Raw genomic sequence first — 25,130 nt, forward strand, 5'->3', positions numbered from 1 at the left:
TTAGTATCCCTAATGTATAAAAAGCTTCTAAAATGAGAAGGGAATAGCCAACAACCCTAAAGAAAAAAGATGTCACCTATAAAATGAGAAAAGAAAAATAAAACTATACAGAGACCTCATTTCTCATCCATCAATTCAGCAAAAAAATAAAAAAGTTTTGTAACACTCTGTTGGCAAGCCTGTGAGGAAACAGACACTCACACGTTGTTAATTAGCATACAAACCTTATGGAGGGAAGTTTGCGAGTATCTAACAAAATCATATAGCCATTTGCTTTTTTACTGAGCAATTCTACTCCTAAAAATTTATTCCATAGATGCACTAGCAATAATATGAAAAGACATATCCACATGTCTATTCACTGCATCATTACTTGGAATAGAAAAAACTAAAAATAGTCCAAATGTTCATGACAAGGGGATTAAACTATGGTATATCCATAGAATAAAATGCCATGCAGCTATAACAAGGAACAAGAACATTTTTAAAAATGGACTGAAGAATAGCTTTATGTACTGCTATGGAGCAATCTCAAAGATATATTAATTTTAAAAAAGAAAGATGAAGTATGCATACAGTGTGCTGTTGTTTACCTGAGATAGGGAGTGGTATATAAAAGTATAAATTTTTGCATATATATTTTTAGAAATGGAAGGATAAACCGTAAAATCCAGAAAAATGGTTACCAATATTATGGGGAGGGTGTGTATGATGAATACATTGGAGAGACCAGGGATAAAAGCTAGTCTTCTTTGAATATACTTTGTTGTGTAGATTTAACTTGGAAAATATATAAATATTTTATGTAGTTACAAAATGAAAGAAATTACTAAAAATCACAAGTAAAATGGAAAATCTTAATGCAAGTATGTGTCATTGGTGGCATAACCACACCAAAGGAATATCTTCATTTGACTTCTTTACTTTTTTTGTTGTTAAAAAAAAAAAAAAGTTTTTGTGGCCCTACTGGGATATTTTTCAAAGACAAGATCTTCCCTAAAAATCTATGAACTGTTTTTAATAATCATGTTATTGATGGGATTATTATTATTATTATTCTCAGGTTGCTGTATATGTGGTGTGCTAAAAAGTAAATGAATAATTATGTTGGTTATCATAGTGAATCAGGATTTTCAGCATAGGAGAAGGAAGGTATAAAATGTGTAGGATCAACTGTGTAGGAATTTTTTCTTTAAAAATAAGTAATTTGATTTATGTATGTTTCATATCTCTGTCCACTGGAAAGGCGTAGAAATAGTAACTATTTCCATAGTACTGAACCCCTCTAATACCCATGTTGTGGTTTTTAAACACGATTTCTCATTAAAAGAAACCAGAGTTTCTTGAAGAAATGGCTAATTCCAGGTCTGGGGCAGGAAATGTGCAGGACAATTCTGTAATCCTATGTACCAGAAACCAAGGCAAAAGACTATTAGAGTTGTATTAAAAGGATTTGGTATATACCAAAGATGGAATAAATTTAGCATCAGTAAGGGTAACAATTACAAGAGATTGAAACCCATCAGATATGCCTAAATCCAAGAGTTCTTAATGATGTAAATAAAGAAATACTTACTGGTTACCCTTGATGATACATGGAACTTACTCTGCATTTTGAAAACTGGTAAATAAAGAGATAAAAAAAAGTTAAACATTTTTCTGCCTTTCCTACATAAATGATATCTCAAAGAAACCAAATAATTGATGTTAGAGGTGTCTATTTATAAAAGTATCACCTATTTTTTAATTGGATTGTTTTTTTGTTGTCACTGAGTTGTATGAATTATATATTTTGTATATTAACCCCTTATCAGGTGTATCATAAGTGAATGTCTTCTCTCATTCAGTAGATTGTCTTTTTGTTTTGTTAATGGTTTCCTTTGCTGTGCAAAACCTTTTTAGTTTGATGTAGTTCTATTTATTTTTTCTTTTGTTTCCCTTGCACGAGGAGATGTATCCAAAAAAGAAATTACTAGTAGCAGTATCAGAGAGTTACTGTTTATGTTTTATTCTAGAAGTTTTATGGTTTGGGGTCTTCCGTATAAGTCTATAATCCATTTTGAGTCTATTCTTGTATAAGGTATAAGAAGGTAGTCCACTTTCATTTTTTTGCATGTATCTGTTTAATTTCCCAACACCATTTATTGAAGAAACTGTCTTTACGCCATTATATATTCTTGCCTCCTTTGTCATATATTAAATGAGCATATAGACGTGGATTTATTTCTGGGCTTTCTAGTCTACTGATCAGTATATCTGTTTTTACACCAGGACCATGCTGTTTTAATTACTGTAGCCTTGTAGAATAGCTTGATATCAGGTAGTGTGATACCTCCAACTTTGTTCTTCTTTCTGTACTATATGATTTCACTTATATGTGGAATCTAAGGAACAAAAAGAACAAACTAATCGAAAACAGACTCACAAATATAGAGGACAGTCTCATGGCAGCCATAGAGGGAGGATATTGAGGGGCTGGGAGAAAGGAGTTGAACGGTTAAAGAAGTATAAATTAGTAGTTGATAGATGGTCATGGAGCTGGGGAACTTGGCATAGAGAATGCAGTCAGCATTAATGTAATGGCTGTGTGTAGAGCCAGAGGGGTGATAGAGTAATTGGGATTGTTTCATGAACTACATAAATTTCTAACCAATTTCCAAAAAAAAAAAAAAAGTATCACCTATAATAAATGAGTGGAAAATTACTATTACTATCATTATTTCAAAAGGCCTCATTAGAACACATTTTCGGTTTGTCCTATAACCTAGGCTTTTTGTAGCATCACCTCCATATATAAAAGAAGTTTTTATTAGTTACATTTTATTTTATCATTTATCTAATGCATCTTATTGTTTTGCTTGGCAGCTTCTATGTTTTTGAAACAGGCATTTGAAGGAGAATACCCTAAATTATTGCGTCTTTATAATGACTTATGGAAGCGTCTTCAACAGTACAGCCAAAATATTCAAGGAAAATTTAATGGAAGTGGAACTGCAGACCTCTATGTTGACCTACAACATGTTGAAGATGATGTACAGGACATATTCATACCAAAAAAGCCAGATTATGAGTATGTTTGTTTAATCAAACCTGTTTGTTGTCATGTTAAGGATTTTTGTCTTTTATTTTTATTATAAATTAGAAGTTGGGAATATGCTAACCTTCTAAATCTTTTTAATGATTATTATTATTTCTATACCTTAAAAGATTACATAAAATTTTTAATTGAGAAAGTCAAACTTTATTATTAGCTCAACAGCCCGATTCCTAACCAGAAGCTGTTTTAAAGGATAGTGCCAAGTAGGATGAGTAGAAACTAGGAGATGAGCATAAATGGTCATTATTTTTAATTGACATTAAAACATATCTGTAATTACATCAGACAGCATCATTATTGTTGGACTACTGGCATAAATGTCATGTGAAAGGAGTTGGTATATTCAGAAACTATAGGAGAAATTTTATGCTGGGATAGGTTCTCGGTCTGGCAGGAAAAACTGAGTATACTCAAACCTGAAAATCTCTTAGATCACTGATAAAGTACAGTATATGTAGCTGCATTTAGGAGTCATATTGGAAAACAGCATAGCATCTTAATAAGATTAAAGCAGCCAATTTTTCCTAAATTGAAAAAGAGTATTTTCAAATTTTTATTTATGCACCAAATCAGTTGATCGACTTTTACACTTTTAAACACTAGAATCATTTATTGTGATGAGGCTGACTCAGAGAACAGCAGATTATCACCTACCTTGTAAGAAAAATGTTCGATAGATTCACGAGTGCTTTTAAATGTTTGTTTCTCTTTTAATTTTTTTTTTCTAAATACTTAGAATTCATTTGTACCCACTGCAGTAAGAATTGAAGTAATTGAATTGTACCCACTGCCTGGTAAAATAGAGGAAGTAAGAAGTTTTGACTAGCAAAATAAGTGGCACAAGAGTAGGCTAGAATGATAGAATGATACCATATTGTTGTCTTCAATAACTCTTTTATGCTAAACAGGTGATTAGATAAGGACTAATGGAAGAGGAAACAAGAGGACAGAACCCATATGTTGATCTGAAAAGATCTAATAATATATATATTTTTAATTATATAAAGTAGCATGTATGCTATCATTCTATTTTTGTCTTAGTTTATTTTTAAATCCATTTGCTTACACTAAAAAAGGTCTGGCAATATACACAGTAAATGATAATAGTGGTTTATCTCAAGGAGGTAGAATTTTTATTTTTTATTTTCTGCTTTTTAAATTCAATGGAGAGAAAAACCACTGTGTTTTGACTAATGGGACATCACTGTCACCCTTTGGAGACTAAATTCAGTAAAGCAGTTGGTGGGGAAGAGGAAGTATGACCCATGTTTAAGAACCCCAAAAAGAATGGGGGTAACAAAGAAATGAGGGAGAGTTGAGAATGTTTATAGATAGAAGTAGCAGTGGAGAGAGAAAGACATCAGAGATGCAAGAAAGAAAAGAAGTAAAGAATGGAACAAGACTCTAAGAGAATCGGAATATAGAATCAAGGCACTAAAAGCCAAGTTAGCAATTTTCATCATTCAGCAATTCATGCTGAATTTTTGATAATGGTAATTACTATGAGAAAATAAAACAATATTATGTGATAGAGCACCTTATTTAGGGTGATCAGGGAGACATCTATGAGAAGGTGACATTTGACTTGAGATCTAAATAATGGGAAGAAGTCAAACATGGAAGATTTGGAGTAAAATTTTGTATGCAGAGGTAACAGGAAATTTATAACCCTTGAGAAAACTAAGATAGGGAGGTTTGAGGAATAGAAAACTGTAACACACTGAATGACGAAGAGAGGGTTATAAAATTGGGTCAGAGAGGAAAGGAAATGTTGATGTAAAAAACGTCCAAACCTGTAGAGAATTTTTATGAATTTGAGCCAAACTGACAATTGCCGGAAAGCAAAATCTCAACAGACCGAGAAAATGCTCTGGAGAATGGAAGTTTTACAGTTTATTTTATACATTCGAATCAAAGGAGGAGACATATGGAGGGTTACATGACATCCATTGGTGGTAGATTATGGGAGTAGGAGAAAGCAAAGCCGGGAAATCTCTGGGATTGGATAAAAGGTAAAACAGAGAGAGACATATACTTCATTTACATCGGGGGATGCAGGAGGGTTAATTATTAATAGTTACAGCACATAGAGATGGTATTCAGGGAACAAGATAACTGTGGTCTTGTGCTCTGGTGTGGTGGGTGAGTCTGAGAGGTCTAGAAAAGAAGATTACTTTGATATTTCAAAAGTATGTTATTTTACATGCAAAAAGATAATAATAGACAGGCTCACTTAAGGTAAAGATTGACCTTTGTCTAGGAAGCTCCAGGCCTAGGATGTGACTACCAGCCTTGACCTGCTTTTAGTTAGGAGTTTTTATGTTTAGATCATCCTATGTGGTTACATCCTATGTGGTTTTGGCCTCTGAGTTTATAGGGACTGCCATGCAGGCCTCCTCTGAGCTTGTTAGGTTTAGTATGTGGCCCCTTTTTTGTCTACGGAATGTAAGATCATATAGGGCTTTATAGGCCATTGTATGGAGTTTGGAGTTTATCAAGTAGAGTGGAAACCATTGCTTTTAAACAGAGGAATGATATGCAGTGGTAAGTATTTTTAAATTAGCACTCTGGCTTTTATGTGGACAACTAAATTGAGGATGGGGGGCATCACCACAGAGAAGGTAAAGGAGAATGGAAGCTATTTTGTTTATTCAGACAAGAGATGGTAATGGCTTGAACTAGGATGACCATGTGAGATGGCAAGAATTGATCAGATTGATTCAAGATACAGTTTAGAGGGTAAACCAATAGATTAGATTTGTGAGAAAGAGAAGAATCAGGAATATAATTGGATGTTTCAAAGAAGACAAGTCTGGAAGACATTGTTTCTTTCATGCAATATTGTTGAATTATGGTTTTACTTTTGGAACTGTCAAATTCAAGATGCAAATAGAATTGTTGAAAAGGTAGTTGAGTATAAATCAAGGCTAGAAATACATATTTGGAAGTCATCATCATATAGATTTTTTAAAATCATGGAATTGGGGGAGATTCCATAGGGAAGATATATATGAAAAAAGAGAACCCTGGCCCAAGACAGGCACTCCCAAAATCATAGATTGGGCAGAGAAGTGGCAGTCTGCAAAGGAGACTAAGCTAGAAAAAAATGATGAGAGAGGAGGGAAACTCAAAGTAGTGTTGGGCCCCAAAGAGTGAATTTCATTTAAGTTGGTGGAAGAATAGTTAACTGTTTTACATGCTACTGAAAAGTTGAAGAAGATTAGGATTGAGAATTTATTTCTTAACAGCAAAACAAAGCTTTTGGAGCCCTAGATGTGTAATAGTAGATACAAAAGCATTATTAGAATTGGTTAAAGACAAAATGGGAGAAGATAGACTTCTGAGCCAATAGCACTCCCTACCCCACTGACGCACTTCCCAGTGAAACTGGTGAAAACTATTACAGAATAACAATTTAAAGCCTCTGAAAATGGTCAAATGGTCCTAAAAGCAAACAGCAAATGAAAAATCATCTCAAAATCTATGAAAATCTATAAGAAAGAATTCCCAAAAAGCCTGTGATATTTGAAACAAAACTTTCCTCCCTCTCTCCTCCCAGCTCAGCAAGGCATATATATTCCACTTCAGACTGCAGCAGCCAAGAACAAAAGGCTCCCTTTGTCCCCAGTTCCTACCTGGAGGGGTTTTTCTTGGGAGAGGCAGAACTTAAGCATTTCTCATGCTGCCCACAGCTACCTATAGCTGAGGCTAAGTTCAGGCAAATGAATTCAGGAGAAGGGGGTGCTCTCTTATTGTGCCCAACCCCTGTTCAAGGTGTGGCATCTCTACCTTGTTGTAGCTCCCTGAAAATACTGGGGTCTCATCAAACTTCCTCCTAGTTTTTGAAATAGTGGTTACATACCAGGAAAGGCGGGCTAAGAGGACTTCAGGCTGCTGCCCTCCTCCACCAAGTTCCTAGACTGAGCTGTCTGTCACTCAGAAACTTGCTATTTTCTCCACTCCCAGCTTCAGATCCCTGACACAAAGATTTTGCCTGGGAGAGAAGCAGGCAGTAAAACAATTAATTTCTAATATCTTTCCAAAGTACCTGACTTACAGAGCCTGGAGAAGTTTAAACCTGAGGATAATCTCAAAAACAGTGGAGGTTGTGGCGAAGAGCAATGGGGAGGATATTCAGAGATCTAATGAAAATACAGACTAGACTATAGGGCAACTAGCTCTTAGGAGAGAGCCAGGGAAAAGACAACTGGGAGGAGTCCTCAGGGGTCAGAACTACTATCTGTGAGCAATTAGTGGAATTTAGCAATGGGGTGTGGTCAGGAAGAGAAAGAGAAGGCAACTCCATCAGCTCCACCTTCATCCCTGGGTTATGGTGGGTATACCCAAACCTGTGCCTCTCAGAGGTTTAACACTGTGAGAGAGAAATAGACTTCACTAAAGTAATCTAGCCAGTCACTCAACAATTAAACAAGCAAATAACAATTAACAAGTCCCAGAGGTGGGGATGACCAATACTGAGTGTCTATAATATGTTATCTAAAATGTTCAGTTTCCAACAAAAGTTATGAGGCATATAAAAAAACATGAAAGTATGACCCATACAGTGTGTGTGGGGCAGGGAAGCAAGCAACATACATTTCCTTTGAGAGTTACCAAATGTTGGATTTAACAGAACAAGGTTTCAAAGTAGTTACTATAAACGTGTTCACAGAACTAAAGGAAAGCATGATTAAAGAAGTAAAGGAATATCGGACAACAATGTTACATCAAATATAGAATATCAATAAAAAAATAGAAATTATAAAAAAGAATCAAGTGGAAAAGCTAGAGTTGAATAATACAATAACTGAAATTTAAAAAATCACTAGAGGGGCTCAGCCATAGATTTGAACTGTATGAAAAAAGAATTAACCAACTGGAAACCAGATCAATAGAGATTAGGTAAGCCAAAGAACAGAGAAAGAATTAAGGAAAACAAACAGAGCCTCAGAGAAATGTGGTACACCATTAAACACACCAACATATATGTAATGCAAGTACCACAAGAAAAAGAAAGGAAAATAAAAAATATTCAAAGAAATAATAGCTGAAAACTTTTCAGATATATTAAAAACAACAACCTACACATCCAGGAAGCTCAACAAACTCCAACTAGGATTAACTCAGAAAGTCCGCAAGTTGACACCTCATAGTAAAAACAATGAAAGTCAAAGACAAGGAAAAAATCTTGAAAGCAACATGAGAGAAATGCTCGTCACTTAGAAGTGAGCCCCAAGAAGATTTACACCTCACTTCTCAGCAGAAATAAAGGAGTCCCAGAAAGTAGTTGGCTCAAAAGAGCTAAAAGGAAGAAACTGTGAACCAACAGTTCTATATCCAATAAAGCTGTCCTCCATAATGAAGAGAAATAAAGACCTTCCTAGATTTAAAAAAAAGAAAAGATGGAGAGAATTTGTTTCTAGCAGACCTAACTTAACAAGAAATGTTAAAAGGACGTTTTCAGGCTGAAAGCAAGTTACCCCACCTGGTAATTTGAATTCACCCAAAGAAAGAACAACACCAGTAAAGAATTAACAAGCTGATTTTTAAATGCATATGAAATTGCAAGGTACCCAGAATAACCAAATTAATCCAGAAAAAGAAGAATAAAATGGGAGTCACACTTCCTGATTTTGAACTTACTACAAAGCAATGGTAATCAAGATGATGTAGTACTGGCACAAACATAAACATGTTGATCAATGGAATAAATTGAGAGTCCAGAAAAGAAATCCATATATCCATGGTCAGCTGATTTTCAGAAAGCTTGTCCAGATCATTCAATGGAGGAAAGAATAGTCTTTTCAACAAATAGTGCTAAGAAAACTAGATAGTTAACATACAAACATTTGAAGTTGAACCCTTACCTCACACCATGTACAAAAATTAACAAAATGGTTCAAAAAACTAAATGTAAGTCTAAACATGTAAAACTGTCAGAAAAAAATATAGAGGTGAATCTTCTTGACTTTGAATTTGACAAAGAATTCTTAGTTATGACATTAAATGCATGAACAACAAAAGACAAATATTATGGTGGAATATCTCAAAATTAAAAATTGTGTTTCAGAGGACACCATCAAGAATGGGTGGAAATATTTGCAACTCATATATCTAGTAATTGACTTGTATGTAGAATATATTATAAAACCTCTTCCAATTCAACAATAAAAGACATATTCCCCCATTAAAAAATTGGGAAACGATCTGAATAGACATATCTCCAAAGGCAGATGGTCCATAAGCACATGAAAATAAGCTTAACCTCAGGGAAATGCAAATCAATCAAAACTGCAATGAGTTATCACTTCACACGCACTAAGATTCCTATAATCAAAGAGATAAATAATAACAAGCATTGGCAAGGATGTAGAGAAATTAAAACCTTCATACATTGCTGGTGGAAATCTACAATGGAACAGGGCTTTGGAAAAAATGGAAGTTCCTCAGTTAAACACAGAGTTACCGTATGACTCAGCAGTTCTTCTCTTTGCTATATTCCTAAGAGAAATAAAAACTTGTTCCAAGGTGGGTGAATGAAGAGTTATTGTTTTGTTTTTTCTTTCTTTTCTTTTTTAAATAATGAAATTTATTTTGTTTGGTTTTATGTTACAAGAACAATTAAATGCTAATTTTAGAAAAAATGTAAAATATTAAAAATTACAGGGAACAAAAAGTTACACTTGAGCCTCACTTCTCAGAGACGAGCCATGTGTTTCTTTTTAAAAAATTTTAATTACAGTTGACATTTAATATTATTTTATTTTATATAGCTTCAGGTATACAGCATCGTGGTTAGATAGTTACATAATTTACAAAGTGATCCCCCGTTAGTCTAGTACCCACGTGGCACTATACATAGTATTACAATATTATTGAATATGTTCCCGATTGACTTAACGTCCCTGTGACTGTTTTTTAACTACCAATTTATATTTCTTAAATCTCCTCATCTTTTTTTACCCAGTTACCCTCAATCTCCTTCCCATCTGGCAACCATCAGTTTGTTCTCTGTGTTTCTGTTTTGTTTGTTCATTTTCTTTAAATTACACATATAAGTAAGATCATAAGGTATTTGTCATTCTCTGACTTATTTCACTTAGGATAATGCCTTCTAGGTTTATCCATGTTGTCACAAATGGTAAGATATCAGGTTTTTTAATGGTTGAGTAATATTCCATTGTATATATGTACCACTTCTTTATGCAGTCGTCTACTGATGGGCACTTAGGTTGCTTCCATATCTTGGCTATTGTAAATAATGCTGCAATAAACATAGGGGTGCATATATCTTTTCAAATTAGTGTTTTGAATTTCTTTGGATAAATACCCAGAACTGTAATTGCTGGTCATCAGATAGTTCTAGTTTTAATTTTTTGAGAAACCTCCAAACTGTTTTTCATACTGGCTACATCAATTTGGAATCCCACCAATGGTGCAGGAGGATTCCCTTTTTTCCACATCCTCACCAACACTTGTTTGTTGATTTATTGATGATAGGCATTCTGACAGGTGTGAGGTAATACCTCATTGCGGTTTTAATTTACAAGTATTTCTCTGATTATTAGTGACATCAAGCATCTTTTCTTATCTCTATTGGCCATCTGTATGTACTCTATGGAGAAATTCAGGTCCTTTGCCCATTTTATAATTGGATTGTTTGTTTTTTTGGTGTTGAGTGGTATGAGTTCTTTATATATTTTGGATAGTAAGCCCTTATCAGATGTATCATTGGCGAATATCTTCTCCCATTCAGTAGGTTGTCTTTTTGTTTTGTTGATGGGTTCCTTTGCTGTGCAAAAACTTTTTAGTTTGAAGTAGTCCCATCTGTTTATTTTTTTCTTTTGTTTCCCTTGTCCAAAGAGATATATCAGAAAAAATATATATTACTAAGAGCAATGTGAGAGAGTTTACTGCCTTTGTTTTCTAGGCATTTTATGGTTTCAGGTCTTACATTTAAGTCTTAATCCATTTAGAGTTAATTTTTATATATGTTGTAAAAAGGTGATCCATTTTCTTCTTTTTGCATGTATCTGTTCAGTTTTCCCAACACCATTTATCAAAGAAACTGTCTTTATCCCATTGTATATTTTTGCATCCTTTTTCATAGATTAATTGACCTATTGGCATGGATTTATTTTTGAGCTCTCTGTTCTATTCCATTGATCTATATATCTGTTTTTATGCCAGTACCATGCTGTTTTGATTACTATAGCCTTGTAGTATAGTTTGATATGAGGTAATGTGATATCTCCAACTTTGTTCTTCTTTCTCAAGATTGCTGTGGCTATTTGGGATCTTTTGTGATTCCACATAAATTTCAGGATTATTTGTTCTAGTTCTGTGAAAAGTGCCATTAGTATTTTGATAGGGGTTGTATTGAATCTATAGATTGCTTTGGTTGGTATGGACATTTTAGCAATGTTAATTTTTCTATCCAAATGGTATATGATTCCACTTATTAATATCTTCTTCAATTTCTTTCTTCACTGTCTTATAATTTTCTGAGTACCAGTCTTTTACTTCCTTGATTAAATTTATTCCTAGGTTTTTTTGGTTTTTTTTGATGCAGTTGTAAATGGGATTGTTTTAATATATTTCTGATAGATTATTGGTGTATAAAATGCAACCAGTTTCTGATTATTAATTTTGTATCCTGCTACTTTACTGAATTTATGAGTTCTAGTGGTTTTTTGGTGGAATCTTTAGATTTCCCTTTATATAGTATCATGTCATCTGCAAATAATAACAGTTTTACTTCATTCTTTCCAATCTGGATGCCTTTTATTTCTTTTTCTTGTCTGATTGCTGTGGCTAGGACTTCCAGGATTGTTTAATGGGTATAGTTTCAGTATGGGATGATGAAAAAGTTCTGAATATGGATGGTAGTGATGGTTGCACAACTAAGTATGAATGCCATAATGTCTAATGCCACTAAACTGTACACTTAAAAATGGCTAAAATGGTAAACTTTATGTTATATGTATTTTATCACAGTAAAAACAAAACATTAAGCAAATCTGGAAATGTATGTTTACCCAAAAAATTATTCACAAATGTTTATAATAGAATTGTTCATAATAACCCAAAACTAGAAACAACCCAAATATCCAGTTAACATACAAATGGGTAAACAAAATATGATATAACCATGCACTGGAATACTGTTCAGCCATAAAAAGAAATGAAGTACTGATAGTGCTACAAACGTGACTGAATCTTGAAAACATTATGCTAATTAAAGAAGCCAGGCACAGAAACCACAATCTATATGACCCTATTCGTATGAAAAACTAAGATAGTAAAATCTATAGCGATACAAAGTAGGTTAGTGGTTGCTTAGGGCTGGGGATAGGGTGAGGTGGCTAAAAGTATTATGGCTCCAGAGTATGAGATAGGTTTGTGAGATGATAGAAATGTTCTAAATTCAAGTATGATGAATGTTGCTGATATCTATGAATATACCAGAAATCATTGAATTATACACTTTAAATGGTTGAATCGAATGTAAATATATGTGAATTATATCTCAATGAAGCAGTTTTTAAATAAGAGAATGGGAAAGGAGGAAGTAGATTCAGTTTTTCTGAGAAGTTTTGATATGAAAAAAGGAACTAAGCTACTTCTTTCTTTGAAATAATAGGAAAATCATAGGGGATAATATGGTATAACCATGAAGTAACACAGGGGGGGAAAAGCGGAAAAGGAAAAAAAAAGAAAAAGCTAGAGAAAGTCATTGACAAAGGTTATTGCCAGTGGTTTTGGTCTTAGTGTAGAGGCAAATGGTCACCTATAGAGAGTGAAGGGCTGCAAAATAAGAATTTCAGGTTAATAGCTTGAGCTTCAGGTTTCTTGAAATTAAGGGGTTTCCATAAATGTTTGATAGATACAATTTACTTTTTCTCTGCAATATTTGGGTAGCTTAGCAGCAGATTCAGAGAGCGTCTAAATAAAGTTTTCTTAATAAAAGCTTTGAAGGAAAAATGAATTAGAAAAATGAGGATGCTAATGAGAGCACCTTGAAATGGTTGGCTATGGATAAGAAGGACATAATACATAAGGACATAAGACATGAACTGCTGTAGGATGAGCATAGGAAAGAAATCTATAGCATTGATTGCAATTAAAGTCAAAGATCTAGTTCTTTTGAGTAAAGTCTAGCATTTTTCTTGATATAGAAAGACCAGCATGGTTTGTTCCATCTGTTTACTTTTTGACTTCATCTTGTACTACTCCCCTGTCCTCTAACTTTTTGGCAAACAGCCCGGTACGGTCCCTTCTTGGCACACTTGCACTTGCTGTTCTCTCCTTATAGAAAGCTCTTACCTTGGACATCTGTATAACTTCCTTCTTCTTTTCCCGCAGGTCTTTTCAGTGAGTCTTATCTTGCTTCATCCTCTCTAAAATTGGGTGAAAAAATAAGATAAAGACCTAAACATATTCTCTCTGGCTTCTTTGCTTTATTTTTTCTCAGAACTTATCCCTCTATCATATTCCATATTTAGCACATTTAAAATGCTTTATTTATTTATTTAGTTAGTTATTTTTGCATATCTGTCATTAGCATGTATACTTTAAGAGAACAGATAATTTTTTTTTTTTTTTTATGCCTACAGCACCTAGTCTTCCTAGGTGGTCTCCCATCCAAGTACTAACCAGGCCCGACCCTGCTTAGCTTCTGAGATCAGACATCGGGCTTGCTCAGGGTGGCATGGCTATAGACCATGGACCATGGTTCCACTGCGGTGCCAACCCAGGACCTTCTGCATGTAAAGCAGAGGTGCTGACTGCTACACTATGGAACCACATCCAACAGATAATTTTTTTAACTGACTTCACTGCTACATTTCCTGCACTTAGGAAGTACCTGGCAAATGGTAGAGACTTAATAGTATTTGTAGGTGGGAAAGAAATAGAAGAGAGGGGGGATGTGGAAAGTTGTCCTGAGGCTTGGGAATCTTAGAGTTGGAACAGTTCAAAATGATGACTCAGATATGGAAGCTCTATAGTAAAGTTAGAATAAACGTAGACTTCTAACACAGGACAGATTTTAGAACAGTTACCTATTTGACATTGTAGACACCAAGGATCCTCACAGATTTGGAGAATAGGAAGAGTGTTAGTACTTATAATTCAGTGCTGAAATTTTTATGTTAGAGGGAAGTTTCTTAAGGTTAGTAAACAACAGGAGGAAAAATGAAGACATTTAAATAGATGGCATGGATTTCAATAGAGGATTTACTCAGGCACGAGTTCTTCACTGTTCCCATTGGTCTGTGTTCAGCTATTACAGAAGTTATTATAATTAGCACTTTACCTACATTTCTTTACTAACACTGTAAAGCACTTTTAATCTATAGCTTCCCAGCACTTAACAGGGGCCTGGTATATAGTATTCTTAGTAAGTATGAGCTGAGCAAAATACTTATTGAATTAGAAAATGTTGCTATAACTGTGGAATTATGGTGTAGGAGCCAAGCGCATTCTACCTCTGGGTCTTGTCAGTTGATCAGAAAGGGCAGGAAAAGAGAAAGCCATGTTGTATATACATGAAGGAGCAGATCAGATGTTTTCAAGGTTAATACTTAGGATGAAGGAGGGTGTATTTTTAAAAAAACAATAAAAAAGTTGGAAACCACATGATATCACTTATATGTGGGATATAAACCTAAAAGCAACAAACAAACAGGACATACAAACAGAGACCCATTGACATGGACATGGTTACCAGAGAGCGGGAGGGATGGGAGAGGTAGGAAATAGATGGGATGAAAGGGGTCAAATATGTGGTGACAAAAAGAAATCTAACTATGGGCGGTGAATACACAATATATATAGCTGTTGAATTGTACAGCTGAAACTTACTAGATTTCATTAACCAATGTCACTATAAAAAAAAAAAGTGGTAGGGCTGGTAAAAGGATCATAAACAGGCATAATGTGAGAAGATGTGAAATCAATTATAGGAATAGGAAAGCAGATAGAAATAATGGTTATAGACTTGATAGTAATTTTCAAAGGAAATCTATAAGACCCAATAGTTGGACTGCTAAATGAAAATCGACACAAATAATTGAAGACATGGGAAGAGTAAGAAGGAAAGAAATATTTAGTAAGTTAAATTTTAGTTTGTAAAGAATATTGTAAAACAAAGTAGCTTAGAACTCCAGTTGGGAGTATCTTTTGTGATTGTAGGACTTCAACAAATACTTATTTGCCCTCGTTCTTGTTGGCAACAGTTTTAGCACGTGAGGACTGGTAAAAACCTAGACTTATCTGTGTGCTTCTCTCTTAGTCAGTGAACTTTATGGGTTAAAAGGGTTGAGCTAGTGGAATAGGTCTCTGCAGACTTGCCTGTCTTGTGTATGCCTTAATACTCTATGAAAATAGGATTTGCAAAGTATCCCCATTAGAATAAGATTTTAGTGTTATTCTTTAAGTTTCAAGTAACAGACTTACTTTATTGGGTACTGGTGCATATTATATTACATTTATACTTAGGGTTTACATTAAAATGTTTAGTCCTTAATATATGTTTAATTATGAAATTATTTCTAACAATATTTACACTTTTTAAATAATTTTTTTCTTTTTTCTGCTTATAGAGTTACATTTTATTTAGGAGATAGTTTGGGTTTTTTTTGTTTTTTGTTTTTTTTTTTAAGAAAGGTACTTACAGCCTGATACAATAGCATTCATTTTTAATAAATTCTGTTCCCATAGCCCAGAAAAGGCTTTAAAAGACTCACTGCAACCCTATGAGTCTGCTTATCTCTCAAAATCCTTATCTCGACTCTTTGATCCTATCAACTTGGTTTTCCCTACTGGTGGTCGTAATCCTCCTTCTGCAGATGAACTTGAAGGTATCATTAAAACTATAGCAAGGTATGTATTTTTTATATAATGACATGTCATAAATAGCTTGCCATGTCTGCTCCTCCTGTATGATAGCAGTGTATTTTCAGTTTATCTCAGATTATTCAAGTAATTAGTCCTGCAATTAAATCAAGAGTTTTGCAGTGAATGAGAACACATAAAGAAAGTATTTGAGATTCCAATTAATACAACCATTTAAGTACAGTCTAAAAATAGTCTCTTCTATTTAATAATTAGTCTCTAATTATTCTGTATCTTGTCAGATGCAAAGTAAACCTAATTCTTTATGCTGTAGTAAAGTTCTAGTATTACACATTAAAGAAAGTATAAATATAGTTTTACAACTATAGAGGATAATGTTTCTTATCTCAAATTCAGAAAGTACTTCATGGCACACATATGATTATAATCCTGACTAGTTTATTTGTGTTTGCTATTTTAAGCTTTCTAAATGAATGTGTTAGCTTTTAAAACTCTCAAAAGGGAAGGTATCCCAACAGAGCTGCCACCCAAATGCTTATAGACAATGTAATTGTACTGTTGCCTTTAGACATTTACAGTTACTCAGATTAATTTGCAGCTGACTATCTCAATTCCTGTCATGGCTAATAAGTTGTCATAATAGTAGGTTTGTACATCTGATATGAACATTTTGAGGAGTAAAAATAGTGGTTAGCCAATATAGGACCAAGGTATAGAAATGCCTAGATTCTTTTAGACTATAAATTTGACAATGGTGATTCTGAGGCATGGGAGAATAAGACTAAGAAGCCTCAGGTATAATATATACATAATCATCTCTCCAACTGCATATATACCTACACAGTGTCTAAATTGCCCCGTTTCTTGATCCCAAATCTCTCCAAAAGTCCTGACTCTAGATTTTTTTTTACCCTAATATGTTTGTAATCTGTTCAGCATGGCCATGACAAAACAGCACTGTATTCAACTTGATCTCTTTGACCTGCTTATGGCAACATTAAAGAGGCATCTCTCCCATTCCTCTATGCAGCTTGACAATGCTGTAATCAAATATAATGTGGAGCTTATAGAAGCATACTTATGCCTGTGTTTAGAATTTAAATGTGAACATTAATAATATTATGTCTCACTATTATATGAAGGGGCATTTTTGTCACATATAGTTTGTATTAGTGTTGTTTCAAAGTGCTTCATTTTCTTCATAAAGAGAATCTTGTAAGTGCCAAGATTTATTCTTCTTCAGAGACAAGAATTACTTTTCCTGCTTTCTACCTGTATTGTGGGTTTTCATGCAACTTTTAACTCAATATTCTTTCCATGGTCTTTGTAAACACTTTTCATTGTTGTTATTGGTAGTTAGCTCAAGTATCCCAATTAATTCAATGTTAAAGTTGAAAATAACCATAACAAAAAAAAAATACTTTAAGAATTCAAATTTTAAAATTTCAAATTCTTGTTATGCTTTATATTTAAAAAGCTACTCTACACAAAATAGCTTGAATTGGCATACTTTCTATAAAAACTGAGTATCTTTATGTATTGTGTAATTTATATATTTAGCCTATGTCCTTCCAAGGTCATCATTTCCATGCAAGAGCTGTCATTTCCTTGCAGATGTCTGTGATATGCAGTGTCTCTAATTGTACTTATCAGTATTATCAAAAGTGCTACTTTTAAAATCTGTACACAATTTACTCTCTTAATCACAGCCTGAACCCACATATGACGTACTTTTATTAATGAGAAACTGGTCATTAACCAAGCCATCACAAAGTACTTTTTCTAATGCTGTATTTAGGAGGGAAAATGAAACAATGCAACCAATTCTTGGAAGCAGTTAGTGAAATCTATAAAAAGAATCACCATATTGCCTATTGGTTTTAGGTTTATATGTTGTTCTTTACTTTGTTGATGAACTATGCTGCTAATAATTAAAGTCTATTTTTGTTTTCTCCAGTGAACTAAATGTAGCTGCTGTTGATGCAAACCTCACATTAGCTGTGTCAAAAAACGTGGCAAAGACCATCCAGTTATACGGTGTAAAATCAGAACAGCTTGTAAGTGATACCTTTCCTGTAAACTTCCATGATTATGTTTAAAATGACTGATTAGTTGACTAACTATAAATATTGAATTGACTAAATTTACTGGCATTTTTACTTTAATGACCTTTTGAAACTTTCTGATGAATTTAAACCAGAAAAAATGTTACATCTATTTTAAAAATGGCCCTTCTACCATTGTTATACTTTCAGAATGCAGGCAGGTTTTATAAGGCTTTAAAAAAATGCATGTGCCACTCTCTGGGCTATGTATGTTTTAAAATATATTTTAGATTGATCAAATTTCCCCTTTCATGTGATCACTCACTGCAGATATTCATGCACTGTTACCTAGAGTGAAATTAACTTGAACTGTTAGAAAACGATTGGAGGAACTGACGTGCTTAAAATTGTAATAGAAAAATGTTCTAACCCCAGAGCATGGAAGTTTCACCCTAAAATTTTTCTGTTTGAAACTAAAACAATAGTTATGTGGCTGAAATTACCTTAATTCTGTACACTAATGTATTAAAATTAAGCATGTACATTTAACTAGTATGTGTATGCTAACTGAAATCTGAAAAATAGACTTCAGTATTTTTAACTGTCATTGATAAGCTAATTTTAGAGAATATGCCAAAATCTGATATCTCTACTATCTTTCTAGGGTAGCCAAAGGTGTTTTCAGTTTAGCCTCACTGACTGGTCTCAACTGAAATATTGTAAAATAAAATAATCTTGTTTTACCTGTGTCCTAGTTCCAATTGGTTCTGGAATAATTTTTAGGGTAGGTTGATAACAAGTTAATTGAAGGAATTTGTGTAAAACGATCCTTAATGATAACAGTATATTATGAGGCTTCCTACTTTCAGCTCCAAAGGATGGCCAGATTTGGTTTGCATATTAATATGGTGCTATTTTCCATTCTATTGTTCTTGCAGCCTTGACAAATAATTTAGAAGCATCTTTTTTTAAACTTTGTTTATTGAAAACTGGCCCTACAGAGACCATCAAAGCTCTTTGTAGGTAATTAGATGACTAATTTTTCTCTCAGGCTTTTTTTATAGAAGCTTTATTATGTTCATTGCTTTTTAAAAAATATGGTTTATTTTTATAAATGAAATTCAGTATTATATCCAGTAGAGTTAGTGTAATTACTAAAAATGTCAGGAAAATAATCCTTATAAGATGGTCCCACTTAAGGACAACAGTATAAGGAAGAACCGGCATGTATAATAAGGAAGTATTTTGCTTTTCTGGGGCAGGAGGCAGTGGGAATGGTAACTTGTGACTTCAGTTAAGGCAATAATGACAAAAGGCATTGACAAAATTAAAATATAGCAACAAACATCTGATTGAAATGATACTGTTGGTTGAATAGTCTGCAACTGTAAATTACTCAGGCCTACCAAAACAACTATGCTAAAGGTTAACAGAAAGTCATTGACTTTAAAAATTTTTAAGTGAATTTTTTCTTTTTCGGCTTTATTTTAGTGTGTGAAGAAAGCCTGAGTATTAAATAAAAGTACAAAGGGTATCATTTGCTTGTAAATGATAATTTACAAGCAATTGTAAAAATGCATTATTAATGACAAGTAACATTTTACTGTTTATCTTTTATTTTTTTGGCTGATAATAACATTATTTCTGGTACTGCTCTATGTTTTTAAATTTGATCTCTTTTATTCTTTGATCTTGCTATATTCCTATTCTTTTAGAATTATTTCACTGCAAACAGGAAAATTGCCAAAATTAAGTTTTTAGTGGGAGAAAGTCTTGAAACAGATTTTTCAGTAGACAATCTATTCTGTCTGTAAATGGAAATGTTGACTTGAAACTTGGTATGATAACTAAGTCTAAAACTGGAGGATTTTTTTATAGATGAAAAATTTAAGCCTCAAGTCCACAAGGTTGAAAAGTGTCAGAAATCAGACCATTAATGTAATGTTTAAGTAGTGAGATAAAGAAAAGCTAGAGTTTTAAAGGCAAACATGTTTTCAAAAAAAGTAACTTGAAAATACAAAACTTGAAATGTAGAATGAGCAACTTTCCAAGATCCTAAATTTATTTCCCTAAAGGTTAGTTGTGGAACTTTCTCGGCTCTTAGAACACTTTCATATACTTAATATAACTAATTCACTTCAGGATAAAGGCTCATAAAAGGATTTTTTTCAAGTTAGCACTTACTGTGGATCATCCTTATGGTCATTTAAACTCATTATATGTATCTGGATATATTCTTCCACATGTCTATGAAAACTGCATGTTGTTTCTTTTCATCCTCATTATTTTAATGTTCTAGGGCAGCAGTCCCCAACCTTTTTTGGCACTGGGGACCGGTGCTTCTATGGGAATCTAATGTCTGATGATCTGACGTGGAGCTGAGGCAGTGATGCTAGCTCTGGGGGGCGGCTGCAAATACAGATGAAGCTTTGCTGCTAGCAGGTCACTCACCTCCTGCTGTGCAGCCCGGTTTCTAACAGGCCAACCCTTGTCCTAAGATATGGTAGAATATAACATATATAAATTATACATATAGTACATGTATATGCTCATAACAATCCAAAGTTATTTTATCATCACACATGTACGTATTATTTTTCTAAGGCTTTTCTGTTATTAATCACTGAAATTGTAGGTTGTACAAGCCTAAACCTCTATAGGGAGAAATTCTTAATTTTTTTTTTTTTTTTTTTTTGTCTCTTAAATGATACCAGAGAACTCATTTTTTAAGGTTAGGTTAAGGTCATAAAAATAACTACCAATATTAAGCATTTATAGTAGCTTAGATTAGGCCAAGCTATTTACATATATTTCATTTATTTCACAACAGTCCTATGAAATGGAAGTAACAATATTTGTCACTACAAAATGTGGAAATTGAGTCTGAGAAGGGTTCGTAGCATAAACAATATAGACTAACAGTAGAATGCCAGCTAGCAATTATTGAAACTAGCATTGAAACTCAGATTCGACTCTAGACCAAGCTTTAAAACTCTCTTGTAGAATATTTACACAAATGTCTTTCTTTTTTATTTAAGAAAAGTGAGATTGTGATATACATATTGTTTTGTGATTTACTTATTCACTTTCCAATATGACATAGAGGTCTACATCTACGATTTTAATATATGTATATTTTATTTATATATTATAGTTTATTTAATTTCTATGCGTTTAGTGGATAGCGTCTTAGTACATTTGGGCTGCTGTAACAAAATGCCATAAACTGAGTAGCTTATGAACAACAGCAATTTATTTCTTATAGTTTTGGAGGCTGGGAAGCCCAAGATCAAAGTACCAGCACATTTGATGTCTGGTAAGAGCCTCTTTCATGGTTCATAGATGACCATCTTTTTCTCTGTAACCTTATAGGGTGGAAGGCACAAGGCTTTCTCAAACCTCTTTTATAAGGGTACTAATCCCATTCATGAGTATTCCACCCTTATGACCTAATCATGTCCCAAAAGTTCCACCTCCTAATGCTATCATTAGGAATTATGGAGGTATAAACTCTCAGATAATAACAGATACTTAGATGGTTTAGTAGTTTAAAATAGTAATAATAGGGATTTAGCTTTGCATTCTAACATGTTACAAGCAATAGAGTTTACTTCCTCTAATATTTATTTAATTTAGGATGTGTCATGTGAATATCAGCTCCCAGTGTGCTCTTTTGTGAAAATGAAATCAGTGTAATTTTTGAAATTCTCTTCATTTAAAAATTTTTATTGTTTGTCTTGACAGTGGTTGTAATTTACTAAGTAGAATTTTACATTTAAAATACACACAAATGCCTAAAGATGTATATATCATAATATTTTACGATTTAATTGAACAAATTAAATGATGATGTATTGGTAATTTGTATAGTTCTGAAATGTGACCTTCAGAAGACAATGTCACTAGACCTTGTTATGGTAATTTGAATCATTTTTTGTCCTCTGTATGTTAAAAAGAAATATATAAAGAAATTTTTGTTTTATAATTTATAGGCTTATAAACTTTTGTGGTATCAAAATTATTGGCAAATATACTAATAAGTATTCCATTTAGAAGATAAATTGTCAGGACATTTTCCAAAAAATGGTTTCAGGGGCTGACATCTAGAATCTTAGTATATAAATGTCAAATATTATAAACTGTGAAAAAGTAGATTGACATTTAATTAGGTTGCAGACCATTTGAAACAATAGGGATGACATTTAAAGGGGGAGTTTCACCTTCAGTGCAGGTCAGTAGCTGTGTATGAGATCAATAGTTCTAGATGGCAGTAGGGTTTTTTAAAGCTTTGTAAACATACATTTTATTCTTGAAATAATTTCATAAGTAATTTGGAGACTTGACATTCCTATAACGGAAGAAACCCTACATGTATGATATTTAAATTATGATATAGAAACATATGAGTTCAACACTTTTAGTTTTAAAAGGATTATTTAATGCAGATTTAAAAGTCATATACCTGGATATTGCCCCATATAATATCATATGGGAATAACACGTTATCATTCAAATAAATACTGATTTTTTAAAATATGAAATCACTAGATAGAGTTTTTATATTGTATGCAAACAAATGAAACATATCAGTAGATTCTCTTGAGCCAAATGAACTTTAGCTGTAATACAAATACACCGATCTCTTTGGATTACCTACCCTCTTGATTCTTTAGACAACCTTCCACACTTTCTTACATCTAGATATTCTTATATTGGGCTATTTTAGGATCAGTCTTATTCTTTAAAATAGCTCTGACTTGTTTCTCAGACTTGTGAAAGTAGTAGTTGGTTAATATTCAGTAGTTCATAGTGAAAACAGAAATGTCAAATAATCGTTATTGTCAGTAGGAAATGTTTTCAAGAGAAAGTCAAATCTTCAAAGTTGTTGATTAAAATCTGTCAAAATCTGAATTAATTTTCTGTTGCCACAAGAATGTTGTATTACAGACAACTGCACAAACTGAGTGGCATACAATAGGCATTTATCACTCATACTTCTCAGGGTAGATGGGGGTCAGCTAAGTGACTTTGCTGATCTTGGGTAAGTTTGTTCACAGCAGGCTGGGTGCTGATCTAGGCTGGCTTTAATCATAGTTAATATTCTGCTCTGTTCTACATGTCTCTAATCCCACAAAAGATTATCTGAGGCTTGATCTCACTGAAGGCAGAGACATAAGAGAAAGTAGCCCTTTTAGTCTAGCTCATCAAAACAAACCATCTACAGTGCAGTATTAAATAGCAGAGAATGTGGATGCAGAGAAAGATAAAGGATTAGGGCCAATTATGACATCTATCACAAAGCCAAACTGGGAACATGGCAACAACAAAAAAGAGAGCGCATAAATTTTTCTTTTTATTCTCAAAGGCCTAACCTCCCTTACAGACTCCTAATAGTATGTATTAAATTTTTAAATATGTATTTATTTTATTGAGGTATAATTGACCTATAACATTATATTAATTTTAGGTACACCACATGAATTTTTTTTCTTGTGGTAAGAACTTTTAAGATTTCCTCTCTTAATTAACAACTTTCAAATGTCCAGAACAGTATTGTTAACTAGAGTCTCCCTGCTGCATATTATATCCCCAAGACTTATATATCAGATAACTGGAAGTTTGTACCTTTTAACTGTCTTCACCCACTTCTGCCACCCTCCATCCCCCACCTCTAGCAACCACCAATCTATTTTCTGTGTCTGTGAGTGAATTTGTGTTTTTATTTTTATATTCCACATATAAGTGATATACAGTATTTGTCTTTGTCAGATTTATTTTACTTAGCATAATGCCATCAGTATCCATCCATGTTGTCACAAATGGCAGGATTTTCTTCTTTTTTTATGGCTGAATAATATTTCAGTGCGTATATATTTATTATATTTTCTTTATCCATTCATCTGTCCACTGACACTTTGGTTGTTTCCATGTCTTAACTAGTGCAAATAATACTGCAGTGAACATAGGGGTGCAGATATGTTTTTGAGACAGTGATTTCATTTTTTTCAGATAAATACCCAGAAGTAGAATTACCAGATCATATGGTCGTTCTTTTTTAATTTTGTGAGGAACCTCCATACTGTTTTCCATAGTGCTGCACCAATTTACATTCCCACCAGCAGTGCACATGGGTCCCCTTTTCTCTTCATCCTCACCAACACTTGTTATTTCTTGGCTTTTTTGATAGTAGCCATTCTGACAGGCATGAGACGATATCCTATTTTGGCTTTGTATTGCATTTCCCTGATAATTAGTGATGTTGAGCAACTCTTCATGTACCTGTTGGCCATTTGTATGTCTTCTTTGAAAATGTGTTCAGATCCTCCACTTATTTTTTAATTGGATTGTTTGTTTTCTTGCTATTGAGTTACATTAGTTCTTTATATATTTTGGATATTAACCTCTTATATACATGATTGGCAAATAAGTTTTTGCAAGTGTATATTAAATTTATGACAGTTGACTATCAGCTTCATAGCCAAAGAAGACAAAATTATTACTATGGTAAATCACTTAATAATTTTAATTTTAATATTACTTTAAGAAACTCATTACCCTTTTTCTATATGACTTTATTTGATGATGTATACATTTTGACTCCTTATCACAATTTCTGATATTTATTGTCTAAAACCTATTTTCATTGCCACAAATATAAAATATTCAAATAAATATTTCCCTCTTCTATTTTTTATTTATCTTTTTCATTACAAAATATACTTTTTTTCCCCTTTATTTCAGAATATGGAGTTTCTTCAGTCTTTGAATAGAATTTTTCATACCAACTTCAAGAAATACAAGTTGTAGTTAGAGACCTGAAATTTTTCACTGCCATGGTAGCACTTCGATACCAGGAAGATTTTTTAATGTTATTCAGCCTTTCTAGATGTTCTCATTGACAAGTTTAGTCTGAATTACCTGGTCCATTTTTACTAGAAATGGAAGTCTTAACACTATAGAGTCTTAAATCTTTTCAAGCATGTTAGTGACCAAGAAGAGCTTTTAATGTTATCCCTGTTCCAAGCTATAGGAATATAATTTAATTTCCTAATGTATCTTCCACAATTATGCTATTTGAAAGTATGTTTCTGGCAGAGAAAGTTGTCAGCATTTAGTTAAGTTAGGTTGTG

At 33.3% G+C, this 25,130-nt stretch overlaps 1 protein-coding gene and 1 pseudogene across 2 annotated transcripts in view; one reads left to right on the forward strand and one right to left on the reverse strand.

Annotated features, from left to right (window-relative positions):
* Positions 1-25,130, forward strand: part of COG5 (component of oligomeric golgi complex 5) — a 290,965-nt gene that overhangs the window by 209,651 nt on the left and 56,184 nt on the right. The window contains exons 12-14 of one of the 2 annotated variants that reach the window (XM_006925364.3): positions 2,866-3,070; positions 15,821-15,982; positions 17,913-18,012. In XM_006925364.3, coding sequence (XP_006925426.1) covers positions 2,866-3,070; positions 15,821-15,982; positions 17,913-18,012 — 467 coding nt within the window. The remainder of the gene's footprint in view (positions 1-2,865; positions 3,071-15,820; positions 15,983-17,912; positions 18,013-25,130) is intronic. The other variant, XM_015599504.2, reaches the window with a different exon arrangement.
* LOC112473560 lies at positions 13,705-13,820 on the reverse strand (annotated as a pseudogene).

Source organism: Pteropus alecto, unplaced genomic scaffold (genome assembly GCF_000325575.1).
Source record: "Pteropus alecto unplaced genomic scaffold, ASM32557v1 scaffold109, whole genome shotgun sequence".
NCBI classification, from domain to species: Eukaryota; Metazoa; Chordata; class Mammalia; order Chiroptera; family Pteropodidae; genus Pteropus; species Pteropus alecto.